The 14,959-nt window shown below is 31.8% G+C and overlaps 2 protein-coding genes across 3 annotated transcripts; one reads left to right on the top strand and one right to left on the bottom strand.

Moving 5' to 3' along the window:
- The first annotated feature begins 4,061 nt into the window (after nt 1-4,061).
- On the top strand, nt 4,062-6,680 carry LOC107857418 (ethylene-responsive transcription factor ERF027-like). 2 transcript variants are annotated; one of them, XM_047402440.1, is made up of 3 exons: nt 4,062-5,343; nt 5,504-5,662; nt 6,302-6,680. In XM_047402440.1, the coding sequence occupies exons 1-3, from the start codon at nt 4,866-4,868 to the stop codon at nt 6,463-6,465; spliced, it is 801 nt and encodes a 266-aa protein (XP_047258396.1). In that variant the 5' UTR covers nt 4,062-4,865; the 3' UTR covers nt 6,466-6,680. The 2 variants fall into 2 exon arrangements, with proteins under 2 accessions (XP_047258396.1, XP_047258399.1); XM_047402443.1 differs by having other exon boundaries at nt 5,507-5,662.
- Nucleotides 6,681-11,997: 5,317 nt separating this feature from the next.
- On the bottom strand, nt 11,998-14,210 carry LOC107851517 (ethylene-responsive transcription factor ERF027). The gene is made up of 2 exons (XM_016696577.2): nt 13,089-14,210; nt 11,998-12,427 (listed from the first exon to the last, which is right to left on the bottom strand). Exons 1-2 carry the CDS (start codon nt 13,513-13,515, stop codon nt 12,246-12,248), a joined length of 609 nt encoding a protein of 202 aa, XP_016552063.2. The 5' UTR covers nt 13,516-14,210; the 3' UTR covers nt 11,998-12,245.
- Between the last annotated feature and the right edge of the window lie 749 nt (nt 14,211-14,959).

A 14,959-nucleotide genomic window follows, 5' to 3' on the forward strand; every position in this document is an offset into this window, starting at 1 on the left:
TGGATCAAAAACACCAAGCCCACACCATTACTCTGTGGGCTGCGGGCCTCACGGGTCAGCCCACTTATTAAAAATTAATATTTTATAATTTAATTTTAGAATGTTAATATACATAAATATTACCAAACAATATTAAATAGTGTTAATACTTGTTAATCAAATCTCCAACACCCTAAAAAATACTTCTAGTAGCGAAATTAAATAACTTTTGATATGATATTTGTCGAACCAAATAAAAATACTAATAAACAATCTAAATAGTTGCACGCATTTGAATTACGGGCTGATCCAACCCACATTGCTCAAGCCCCACGGGCCACGGGTTTATTCGGGTCAGACTAAAAAACTTTGTTCTTAAATGGGCTGCAAAAATTGAAATCCAACTCCATTAAATTACAGGTCGGGTCGGGCCAGGCCCGTACGACTCTAAATATATTCAATATAATTTCACAAGTAAGTCAAGATAGGATAGAGCATACGCATCCCTCACTATTATTTCGTGAAGACAGAAAAATTATTTTCGATAGATTTTTTTTTTTTTTTTTAATTTAATTGTTTGGGTCAATGAGACATAAAGTTTCAAAGTGTCTAGCTTTTTGCAACACACACGGGTGATACATACTTTCTCATACTTTCTAAGTGAAATTTATTTGTCTCTACAAATGTGACATCATATCATATTTTTTTATTAATTTATTTGAACTATTGTTTTTAACACGTTTTTGAAGTGAAGCTAAATTTTCTTGTATGTGATTTTTTATTTTTTTTTATATATAAGTGATGGTGTAAACAATATAAATTCTTTGGAGTTTAATTATAAAAAAAAATTAATATTTTACGTAACTATTGAAAGTTTTAATTTTAAATATATTGAGATACATAATTAGCTTTCAATACATTCAATGAAGATACATTTTTTCTTTGTAAAGATACATATAATTAACTTTCAATATATCTTTTTCAATTTCGGATTTATCGAGAGACATAATACATCCAACGAAGATATTTTTTTTCTTTGTAAAGATATATAATTAGCAAAGAAGAAATACTATTTTTAAAATTAGGTAGGACCAATAAGGGTGAAAGAAGAAATGTGTCTATAAACAGTTATCAAATAAAAAAAAATATTTTTTTTGAGACAAATTAAAAAAAATATCACATGAAATAAAACGGAGAGAGTATTAAAAGTTTTAAGTTTATTTAGGTCTACTGGGGATATATTCACACACAAGTCAAACAAATATTTAATTAATACAACAAATTCTTTTTGGAATAATATTAGTACTTTAATTAAAGTGACACAAAATGTGTAGCACCCGTGTGTCCCCCATTGACCCAAAGTGGAAAATAAAATAACCAAAATGGAAACTAGAAGAAAAACATATATAACTACTACTTTTTCTTTTTAATCATATTTTTTTTTAGTTTTTCATTCGGTGTTCAGTATTCGCATTAGAATTCGATTAATTCGGATTCGCGCTGGATAGGGCCCCTTTCGGGTGGTAGCGCTTCCTACCAAAAATTTTTCTATACCCAGGACTCGAATCCGAGACCTCTAGTTAAGGGACGAGCAGCCTCGTCCACTGTACCACACCCCTTTTGCCAAATCACAACTTAATTCAACCACATGCTACATAACCATCATTTCGTAGCTGGTTAAAATTACGTAGATATTAATATTTTCCTCGTCTCATATTAGTTGAGCATATTTCATTTAACACGGAGATTAAGAAATCATTACAAACAAGTTTGAACACTTTCAATAAAAAATAATTGTAAGGGCAATATGAAAATAAATAAATTAATGTTTCTTAATTTAGTAAGTTGACCAAGTAATATGGGACAACTATTTTTAGAAAAATGACCAATTAATATGAAACGGAGGAAGTAAACAGATATTAGTTATCAGCGAATATATGCATCATACTCTCATCGTCTCATTTTGTATGTCACCTTTTAACTAGGTGTGGAGTTTAAGAAACACGTAAAGATTTGTGAAGTTTACTAAATTGTTCTTTTAAAAAAAAATTAAAAAAAGTACCATCTTTAAAATTAGGTGGGATCAATAAAAGTAAAATAGGAAATGTGGCTTTAAATAGTTACTAAATAAAGAAACGTGACATTCTTCTTGAGTCAGATTAAAAAGAAAAGTGTGTCACGTAAAACGGGACTAAGAGATTGTATAATTTTATCAGAAGATTTAGTTATTTATGTATTAGTTAGTTTATCTTTTTCTTGCATAAAATAATGTATGCCTAATTCATACAGCACTTTCCTCACAACAAATATAGAAATTAGTTACACTAACACCCTTCTAATATTAGTAAGTCTTGTATCTACAAGTTTGAATATAGTAGTTGACTATTATAACAGTCGCGACTATTTCAAAGTAATTTCCTATAGTTCATAAACGAATAGTAACTCAATTTCGTGCATGTCAGATTTTAAATTGGCATAAATTTAGAAAGAGATCACTCGTTCAAAACATCATTATCTTCGATAGAAAACAAAAATAATTCCGATGAGGAAGCTATATGTTGTACTATTAGCTTCAAGTCATGCCAAGAAATGTGTCAAGAGAAAGAAGTTCAAGAAAACTCGCCGCCTGATTTATAAGGTATGACGACTTATCCTACATGCATCAGAAGTTTTCGCAACTCAGTCATAGGTGATGGAATTATCAAAAAATTTGACCTTTTCGAGCTTTATCTGTTATTCAATATATGCGCGAGAAACAAAGAAAAGATGTGTACGAATGCATAAACCAATAGGAGATATGTTGCCTATCTTTCTCATAATTAGGATGTGGGCCTTTGGGCTTTTGGAGAAGCTGGACAAGTGTTGGACTACTTTGGGCTTTCAAGTAGCCTATATGGGTCAACCCAACTCAAGCTTTTTACGATGGGCTCGAGCTATTATTCCGCAGGATTCAGTAGAGTTTAACCACTAAGTTCGGGATAATATCAAACAAGAATGAAGGAAGGTGGGGGCGGAAAATTAGTCAATGAACTCAGCTTATTTATTAACTCAATTCGTTTCGATCCCTCAATTCAGGTCATCTGAAAATTGGGTTGATATGTCATCCAAATTAACCCTTGAAAGACCTTATCGTAATATTCTTAAAAATGTATTTATATATTGCCATAATAAAGAATTCGTCGAATTATGTACTTAGATAGATTATAAGAAAAATAATAAAGAAGTTAAAACTTAATAAGAATTAAGTGGATTGGCTCATGACCCGCTCTTTCAACGTATTCTAACATACGTAAATTTAATTTAATCCGTTCATTTGACATCCCTAACAAGAGATATATGAGAGAACAATATAATGTCTAGTAATTGTAAGGCCCTAATGAAAACTCCAATAACTAATTGGGCCTTTTGAAAATAAAATTGGGCTTTATGGAGATAGCAAGCCCACCAATTTGTTTGGGTTATACAGGATGCACATATGACGCGCGAAACGCACTTAAGATGTACGATATACACGTGTGATGCACCCAAAATCTAATTTTATTTGATATACTTGAAATCTTTTATTAAGATTTGGCTTTACTCCACCAAATTTATTGAGTTGCCCCTCGATTGGGCTCAGGTAGGACTAGGGGTGGAGCCACCTTTCATCCAAGGGTTTGTCGAACCCCTTTTGACGAAAAGTTATTCCATTTTTATACTGTTATTACATGGTTAAAAATATTTTTTACGTAGATATAGTAAATGCTGAACCTCCTTCAGCTAGGTCGTATGTTTACTTCTGAACCCCTCGATGAAAATCCTGACCCCGCCACTCAGTTGGACTCAACTTGGCTCATCATGCAAATGAACTACATTGTACAGTAGATAACAGCTATTAAATCCAAATTCTTTTGCAAATACGTGTGCAATTTTATGTCACATCATGCCAATTAATACAACAAAAATCTTATAGTAAATCAACCTTTATAAAGTAGCAATTTACCCACGAATTGCCCACGCTTTTTTTTTTTTTTTTTTTTTCACATGCACATATATATATCCATAATTTATAGTATGTGAGATACACAAACATGCATATATACATGAGTTTTAACTTCAATGCACTTAGTATTGTTAGTGTATAAAAGTTAAAATTCTACGTATCGATATATCCACTCATCAAACATATATACACACACTATCACAAGTCTAACCAACTCAGAGACAGATCCAGGATTTCGGCGATTCTTGGTTGCTACCGAATCTACAGTTCATTTACGTTATTAGGTTCCTAGTTTGCTATATTTTTACATATCTAGTAATTTTTTTTACCTCACAATATAGAGTTTTGAGTCAAAGCTACTGAATTCTGCCCAACTCGTATCATATTATAGCGTGCATGCGCGTTGAGGAAGTTGTAAGAAGCACACTATACATAGGCACATATCGAATATCGATATATCCACTCATCAAACATATATATACACTATCGCAAGTCTATCCAACTCAGAAACAGAGCCAGGATTTTGGTGATTATTTTAGTTACTAGTATCATATTATAGTAGTGTGCATGCGCGTTGAGGTACACTATACATCGACATCATGTATATTCGTTAGAGTTTAACTTTGGGGCACTAACAACGTACATATAAAATTATATGAAAATTATGTTCTCAGTATATATAGGTTAAATTCTACGCTAGCTTATCGTCACACACCCTTTATGTATAGAGGAGTTTAACTTCAGTACACTGACAGATCGAGTATTAAAGTTATGTTATCGGTATATATATAGGTTAAATTCTACACTTATTGTCACATGCACATCCTTCATGTATACAGGATTTTAACTTCAATACAGTAAATTATAAATATACTATAGACATATTTTCCCCACACATATATATATGGATGACCCTTCACATACTACTAGTGGCCAACTAGTACTACCAAACATCATAGTTGACAACAAAAAATGTGTTAGAACTATTACCAAACATCCTATATATCGTGGAATACGATGTAGAAGTGGAAAATGGGTTTGTGAAATTAGAGAACCTGGTAAGACAACAAGAATATGGCTAGGTACTTACCCTACACCACAAATGGCTGCTGCTGCCTATGATGTTGCTGTCTTAGCACTTAAAGGTTGTCAAAATGTTGTACTAAATTTTCCTAATCATGTTGATTCATATCCAAAGCTCCCTCCCTCACCATCTAGGGAAGATATACGTCGTGCCGCGGCTACCGCGGCAGCGATGATGGGTCAGAAAGGCGATGAGGATGATGATCGGTCGTCTGGGAGTAAGGGCGGCGAAGATACGGGTAATGAAGGGGGTGGTTTGATTGAATCTTCTTCGTCGGAAAATTATGCTGTGGACATAGGTAAACATATAAATATATGCTTGCCTAGTTCATTTTTTTTTTTTTTTGTGGTATGTTAATTGAGTATGAATGTTTTTAGTGTAAGCTCTCGTTTGATCATAGATTTAAAGTTGAAAAACGTTGTATGTGGACATGTATTTTACTTGAAAAATATTTCCAGAAGATATACGATGTGTTGCGGGTACCGAGGAAGCGATGATGGGTCAAAAAGGCGATGAGGATGATCGGTCGTCGGGGAGTAAGGGCGGCGGAGGTACGGGTAATGAAGGGGGTACTTTGATTGGATCTTCTTCGTCGGAAAATTATGCTGTGGACATAGGTAAACACAAGTATATGCTTCCATATTTCATTTGTTGTTGGGGTATTTGACTATGAATATTCGTAGTCTAAGCTCCCTCTTGGCTACAGATTTGAAGTTGAAACTTGAAAATTTTAGATTTTGAAGTTTTTTTTTTTTTTTGAAATTCGATGTTGTGTTTGGTCATGCATTTTACTTAGAAAAATGTGAAAGATTTTTCCATGGAAGTACCAAAAACTGGTCTGAGCTAGTTTTTGGAAACTTGAAAATATTTAAAAATCAAATTTCATGGCCAAACAGGTATTAAATACAACTTTTAAAAATCTAGGTAATTATTTCAAAATTTATGGTCAAACACAATAAAGAAAAAAAGACTTTTGAAATTCGTAGACCTTAAATCTGCTATGACATTTCTACATGTAAAACATGTCATTAAAGGTAAAATGAAAAGTTTAAGAAACAACTCTCAAGTAAAATAAAATAAAACTGATCGAAAAAGTATTTATAAACTGTTGAATCTCCCTAATAGAAAGGGAATCTTCTACTTTTCTAGTAACAAAGGTATAGTTAAATATATTATTTTACGTAGCGATTCAAATTTCATGTGTGAATATTTTTTTCGTATTATTATAAAATTTCTGATTCCGCCACTATGTTCAGGAAATAAGCAGGAATATGTTGATGAGGAAGAATTATTTGATTTTCCAAGTTTGCTTGTGAATATGGCTGAGGCAATGATGCTAAGTCCCCCAAGAATAAACTCAACATCCATGGAAGATTATTCACCAAAAGACTCAAATGTTGATAGTCTTTGGAACTATTAATAAGCAGAGACGAATTTAGAATTTAGAGTTAATGAATTTATTATATGCATAAGTAGCGGTATCTTTTATATTTGTTTAAAATTGTATTATTTTGAATAGTGTAAGGGTAAAATTGACCCTTTTTTTTCTTGTTTCGAATCAACGGTTCGAAGGAAAGGTATTATCCATGATCAGTTTTGAAAGTTGGAGGGTATTTTTGAGCTCAGATTATAATCACGAGGACATTTTTTTTTAATCAAAGAATGTAATGAAAGAGAGTGTGAATTTATTATATGCATAAGTAGCGGTATCTATTTTATTCTCATAAAATTATCTTATTTGCAATAATGTAAGGGTAAAATTGATCCAGTTTTTCTTGTTTCGAAACAACCGTCAGAAGGAAAGGTATTATTCTTGATTAGCTTTGACAGTTGGAGGGTATTTTTGAGCTCAGATTGTAATCACGCGGACATTTGTTTTTAATCAAAGAATTTAATGAAAGCTAGTGTGAATTTATTTTATGTACAAGTAACGTTATCTTTTTTATTTGTATAAAATTGTTTTTTTTTTTGAATAGTGTTAGGGTAAAATTGACCCTTTTTTCTTGTTTCGAAACAACGGTTAGAAAGGAGAGATATTCTTGATCAGTTTTGATAGTTGGAGGGTATTTTTGAGCTCAGATTGTAATCAGGAGGACATTTTTTCAATCAAAAAATTTAATGAAGAGTAAATTTAATCTATTTTAAATAATTATTAGGTATTTTTCACCCTTTAATTGTCCCTATACTAATGGTCTGATACTAATGCATGAGTACACAAATATTACTCCTACCACGTACGTGGAGGTTGAGAGATTATTTCTGAAGAAACCTCGACTCAAATAACGTATATCAAAATAGATTTTAAAATGAGAAATCAAAAGAAATAAAGGCTATCATAAATAATATAGGAAGTAATCTAAAGCGGCATACAGAGAAAAGGAACAATAACTACAACAAAATAAAATCACAATCGAAACATAATAAACATAATTACCACGTAATAATTAAATATCATAAGAAATTAATCATAATTACCATATAAAAAACTGTAAATTATCTGATTGTATATAAAAAAAAAAATTAAAAAACTTTTAACCTAATTAAAAAGTCCTTGTCAATTGTCATGAAAAAAAGGAGAGGGAAAACCTACTATTGCAGGGACCAGTAAAGAAAAATGTATGACTGATATAACATGTTTGGTATTGAGAGATTGTGATGTTTGAATTTTTATTATTTTGGAATTAGGTTTTTTTTTTTTTTTCCTTTTTTGGGTTTTGCATGTGGTATTCGGTACCCGCATCTGATTAATCTAGATTCACATCAGGTAGGGCTCATTTGGGGGTAGCGCTTCCTACCAAGAGTTTTTTCATACCTAGGGCTCGAACCCGAGACCTCTGATTAAGGGAGGAATAGTTTCATTCGTTGCATCACATTTTTTGGTGGTTGAAATTAAATTATATATACTAATAAATCAAATTCTTTTATGAAATTCATTGAAAAATTGGCTCATCGAGAACATTTCTAACAAATATTCTCTCAAAAATTCTTTATTTTTGGTGGCGTTGCAACAATAATCTCTCTCTCTATATATATGATTTTTTTTCGTGGTATTTCTATATCTTGTCATAAACTTCAAAATGCTCATAGAATTCGACTTGCATCAAAAAATGTGAACCTCCGATTTAATAACAATAATAATGTATTCAGTATAATTTCATAAATGTGATTCGAAGAAAATAGAATATAAGTAGATTTTATCCCTATTTTATAAGATAGTATTAGATCCTCGACTCAAAGCGAAAATAACTACAGCAAAACGTTTACAGCAAAACGTTAACATCAAACTTTAAGAATTTAGATTAGGTAACACTTTAATGTGTTCATAATGTGTCCATGTACATTAGATAAAGTTGTCATATCATAAATATTGTACATTAATAAATAATAACTTGCATAGGTTATTAAATCAATTTAATGACTTGATGGACATTATTAGTAGCAACCGTGTGTTTTATTCATGCACGTGTTACGAGGATGTCTAATTTTTATGAGTCGTTTGGTACGAAAGATAAAGAATAATATCAACATACCTAGATGAAATTCTATGAGTGAAATCTGGGGAAAAAAAAATATACGTAGATCATATCACTACCTCGTAGAAGTAGAGAGTCTGTTGTCAAATGACCTTGCAGGGCTCAAGTGCGCAACAGATTCAAGTACAAAGAATTACGAAAAAGTGAAGATAAGAAAAGAATAAGAACAACAACAAAGCAATGACGTGATAAATGAAACACAATAAACAATAATACAAATATCAAAAACAAAAACTACAATGAATTTCACTGTTCAAATCGAGTTTCCTTATTGTTCCTTCCAAGACATCCCTTATATAACTTCCCTATTTTCAGACGAAGAAAGCTCTCTTTCGAGAGCCTCTTTTGTTGGGCTCGGGGGACTTAATCGCAAGGCTAGATCCTGATTCTCCATAGATTGTTCAGCATGAGGAATGACTGACGGAGCAGTAGGATTTTCTTGATCCAGTCTCAAGATCTCAGCCCCCTACCAATTCGTTTCCGATGACATTAGACATTATCTTATTTGGACTGAAAATAATATAAATTGTCCATAAAATAAATCATTACAAAAAGTGAAAAAATAAATTATGCAATATATAAATTTAAATTTAATTGAATCCTAATATAAACACGTAACAATGGAGTCGCTCTTTATAGACAACAATAACATACCCAGCATCTGCCAAGGTTCGAACCCGGGTTATTGATGCAGAAATGCACACTCTTGACCACTGGACAATTCTTCTCTAGTTTGTCAAGGGCATGCAACAACATGTATATGACCATAAATATCTATATTTAACCTATATACTTGAAAAAAAATTTCGACGAAGGGTGTTCATCTGACCACCTTTCGTTGGCTGTGGCTCCGCCACTGCAGATGAAGTAGATAGGTTGTTGTTGATAGAACCCCAACTCAGGACAGATGATAGTATAACTAATAAATAAACAAAAAATATAAAAGCACACAACAAAAATGAGATAACAGACAGCTAAATAAGAATGAAAATAGGATACCTATAATGTGTGAATTTAAATTTAATCGAATCTTAATATAAATCTCGAACGCCATAAATAAATAAATAAATAAATAAAAATGAACATGAATATTTTCTTGTATGTCACTTTTCAAAATCTAATCATATCTATTGAGAAGCCGCAATTGTGAAATTGTTGAATGATTTTTAATAAAAGTTTGACTTTGCTTTAGAAATATTTATGGCCGACCTACATGTCCTTTTCTATTGTTCAATTTTTTCCTTCAATAGAAAGCAATTTATCATTATAGTATTTAAGTTATTGGAATATGTGAAAATTATAACCAACGTGTTGTAAAGCAAGTGGTTCTTTATAAAGTTATAACAACAAAAATTTAATGAAGTTTTTAGATGAGTCGATCATATATATATATATATATATATATACATTTCAGTATGATATTAAAGCTGATAAAAGTCCTAAAGTTAAGTCTCGTGATCTAAATTTGTTTAACAGGTCAGATCGGTTGGGTCAGGTCGACTAGTGTCCAATCGTATAAAAATATGGATCAACACGTCCTGTATTCATGACTCTAATGGATAGAATAAGTTCTTATTCGATCATATATATACACTTCAGTATGATGTTAAAGCTAATAGAAGTCCTAAATTTAAGTCTCGTGACCTAAATTTGTCTAATGGATCAGGCCAGTAGTTGGGTCGGTTAGTGTCCAACCTATAAAAACATGGATCAACACGGCCTGTATTCATGACTCTAGTGGATAGAATAGGTTCTCAATTATTCGATCATATATATACACTTCAGTATGATGTTAAAGCTAATAGAAGTCCTAAATTTAAGTCTCGTGACCTAAATTTGTCTAACGGATCAGGCCAGTTGTTGGGTCGGTTAGTGTCCAACCTATAAAAACATGGATCAACGCAGCTTGTTTTCATGACTCTAGTGGATAGAATAAGTTCTTATTCGATCATATGTATACACTTCAGTATGATGTTAAAGCTGATAGAAGACCTAAATTTAAGTCTTATGACCTAAGTTTGTCTAACTGATCAGGATGGTTGGGTCGGTCGGATCGATTAGTGTTCAATCGACAGGTTCGTTTCCAACACTATAAAAGCCTATATCAACATGGTTCGTGGTCCTATTACCCCCGAAACTCAATTTTAGAGTATTTTTGTTACTCTTTTGTGCTGACGTGACATCTTTATTATATAAAACGAGGCTCACGTCAGCTAAAAAGGTTGACAAAAGGTATCACGTCAGTTAAAAAGATTGACAAAAAAATGTTAAAATTTAGTTCAGGAGAGTAATAGGACCCCTGTGAAGTTGGAGTGTGTCGTAGCAAATTTGATCATAGTTAAGGGGGCACTAGATGCTTTACTCTAAATATTAACGACTTTTTAATAAGATAAATATTTTATTATGTGTTGATAATGTATAAAGTATTTATATAATCAAGTAATTTTAGGACAACCAAATTAAGTTATTCACACATGATTAGCTATATTTATAGGATTAATTCTCTTTAATCATGATAAGTGTCATTGTTTAATCCAATTAAAGTGACTTATACTATGTTATTTTATAACTAATTAGTTGAAGAGTGTGATTATTTTATCAAAAATTTTAAATTAACAAATACAATATTCCTTATTTAATTAATTAGTATGAAATTTTTAATTGTATCTAGAGAACTTCATTTTAATAGATAAGCGATTTGAAAAAGGTTTTTTTTTTTTTAATTATTTTATAAGTGGCAAAGAGATATTAATTTCTCGTTAATTCATCTAAGTTAATTTTAAGGAGGTTCTTGTTTTCTTTTCTTAGTTTTTCAATTATACGTGTTCGATATTCGTATTGAAACTTGATTAAATTCGAATTCGTGCATTATTAGGTTCATTCCTGAGATAGCACTCCCGTTTCTGTGTGGATCCGAGATTTAGGGACCATGAATGCTCGGAAGGTTCGAACACATTTATCAACACCCAAAGTATTAAAGTTCTGCCTGAAAATCAAAACACCCAGCTATTTTCCTGGGCCAATGGATACATCTTTCCATCTTATATAAATTTTTCTATATTTTTTATAAAATTATACATATTCTGCATTTTGCGTTGCGTCGGATTTAACGGATGTCAGAGATACTAGTCATTTATCTTCAAGCAGACCGACAAAGCCTCTTTAACCACGTTTTCATTACAAAAAAGCTGTAGCACTCATGTCTTTGCACTTTATATTATTAAATAAATATATTTTAATATGTTATAATAAATAATTTAATGTATTAAATTGAACACATTACTTAGCTAGCGTATAGTCATAGATTTTTGTTACATTTTAAAAATTTATCTGTAAATATATCTGTTTGATCAGAAAATTTGGTTAGATTTTGATAAATTTTTTTCAAGATTTTAAAAATTGATCTAAACCATCTTATCAGAGAAATTTCACTTCAACTCATAATACTTAATTTTTTTTTTTTCAAATAAAATACATGTCCAAACATAACAAGTTCAGAAAATCACAACTCCAAAATTTAAATTTTCAAATTTCAACTTCAATTATATGTACAAATGAAAAATATTCTATATATTACTACTAGTTACTCATGCCTATAACAAAATTATATTCTTTTTCTATTTCTAAATTTCATTATAATTCTAAATTCTGAATCTGTCTCTGCTCGTTAATAGCTCCAAAGACTTTCACCATCAAATTCTCCTGATGAATAATCTTCTGATGGAAATGTATTTATTCTTGGGGGACTTAGCATCATTGCCTCAGCCATATTAACAATCAAACTTGGAAAATCAAACAATGCTTCTTCATCAACATATTCCTCCTCATCCCTAACCATTTGTGTACTCCCTGAAAATAGCGGTAGAGTTAGAATTTTTAATATGAAATTTCTGAAAATACGAGTATGCAGCGGCAGAGTCAGAATAAAGATTTTCAAAAATACAAGTATGTAGTGACAGAGTAAGAAATTTTAATATGAATTTTCTGAAAATACAAGTATATTGCGGCAGATTCAGAATTTTTAATATGAGATTTCTAAATATACGAGTATGTAGAGGCTGAGTCAGAAAATTTAATATGAGTTTTGTAAAAATACGAGTATGTCACAAATGAAATTTGAACCCTGACCCAAATTAATATGGTTAAAAATAGAAGAGATACAATTTATATAGGATTTTTTCACAAATAGTTGGTTAGATGCACAGAGTTTTTACTATTTGTATATATAAAATATATGCATATTATACATGAATTATAATATATTATATATTCGCGAAACTATTTTTAGTTTAAACAGTTGGGTGAAACAACTATTTATGTTAATTCTTCAATTTTTTGTTGTACTCCATCTGTTCTATTTTATGTCTCTCGATCTTTTCTTCTTAGTCCGTTTCAAAAAAATGACATGTTTCTAAATTTGAAAATTGTTTAACTTATATAGTGACAATCTTTAAAATTTCTTAAATTTTATGCACGGTCAAATTAAATATGAGTATATGAATGTACTTACCCATTTGCATGGCATAATTTTCTGAAGACGATGGGAATTCAACTGAACCTCCTTCATTACATGTAGTTCCGCCACTACTGCTTACCAACAACCGATCATCATCGCCTCGATAAGCCATTGCCTCTGCCGCGGTGGCCGCGGCGCGTTGTATATCAGTGGGAGATGGTGAGGGAGGGAGCTTTGGATATGAATCAACATGATTAGGAAAATTTAGTACAACATTTTGACAACCTTTAAGTGCTAAGACAGCAACATCATAGGCAGCAGCAGCCATTTGTGGTGTAGGGTAAGTACCTAGCCATATTCTTGTTGTTTTACCTGGTTGTCTAATTTCTGATACCCATTTACCACTTCTACATCGTATTCCACGATATATAGGATGTTTGGTGTTTGTTCTTGACTTTGGGGTAGGTGAAAGGTCAGACATGTAGAATTTAACTTATATATACTGGCAGCGCACAACGTACGTAGTTTATTCTATCGGTATATCGAAGCTGAGACTCTTATGTATATGTGTGTATTGATAGTTGGTGTTGGTTCAGAGGCAGATGTACAAGATATGGTGCGGATTGACTCTTTGTGTATATGGGCGTATTGATAGTTGGTGTTGTTTCAAAGGCAGATGTATAATATATGGTATGGATGAACTCTTTATGTATATGAGCGCATTGATAGTTGGTGTTGGTTTAGAGGTAGATGTACAATATATGGTATGGTCGTATGGATCGACTTTTATGTATATGGGCGCATTGATAGTTGGTGTTGGTTCAGAGGCAGATCTACAATATTTGGGACGGATAGACTCTTTACGTATATGGACACATTGATAGGTGGTGTTGGTTCAGAGGCCGATCTACAATATACAGTACAAATTCTGTAGAATTCTGCAACTTTGATTCTGACTCTGTATATCTGCTGAACTCCAGTAAATGACCTGTAGGTTCAGTGGCAAGCAAGGGATCACCAGAATTCAAAAACTTTGAATTCTGAAACTGTTTCCGACTCGACGCTTATAAGTGTTGACAATATATTGATACGTAGAATCGTAACTTATATACGCTGACAATATACATAAAAATGTGTGTGTGTGTTTGGATAAACAATTATTTGTGAATGTGATTCTTACTACTTATATATTAGTAATATATATAGTATCTATTTTTGCTAGTAAAAGCGTGGGCAATTCGTGGGTGGTTTGCTATAAAGTTGATATAAATTTTGTGTATTAAGTGGAATGACAAAAATTGCACACGTATTTTGGTGTAAATTTAAAAATATATAGCTGTTATCGATATTACTTTACTATAATAATGTCTTAATCATTTCCATGCTGGCAATATTTAGTGTGCAAGTGCAAGTGTGTTAATATTTTAGTCACATATGTTGAAAAAGATTTATTACATGTAGGTACTCACCATATGATTTGATGGTATATTATATATGCAGTGTTTATATATATATATAGTCATTATCATCTTTGCTAATATTAGAGCAGAGGCGGAGCCAGGATATGTATTGAGTAGATTCAAAATCTGAAGAAAAATTAATCGAAAGCGGTTTGACATCTATAATATATAATATTAGAGCAAAGGCGGAGTCAGGATGTTTGCTGAGGGGGTCGAAAATCCGAAGAAAAACTCACCAAAGAGAGGTTCAACATCTACAATATATACATAAAAAATAATTTAATTATGTATAAATAATATAGTTTTCTGTCGAAGGGGGTTCAGACGTATCCTCTATTACTAGGCGTTTGGATGGTCAAACGGGCGAAATGGAGCAAACGGACCATTTTCTAGCCAAATCGGTGTGCTATAGCCCACGGTTCCGTGGGTGGGCACGAGACACGGGCGTGTTTTGGGTAGAAAATC

Source organism: Capsicum annuum, chromosome 1 (genome assembly GCF_002878395.1).
Source record: "Capsicum annuum cultivar UCD-10X-F1 chromosome 1, UCD10Xv1.1, whole genome shotgun sequence".
Taxonomy (NCBI): Eukaryota; Viridiplantae; Streptophyta; class Magnoliopsida; order Solanales; family Solanaceae; genus Capsicum; species Capsicum annuum.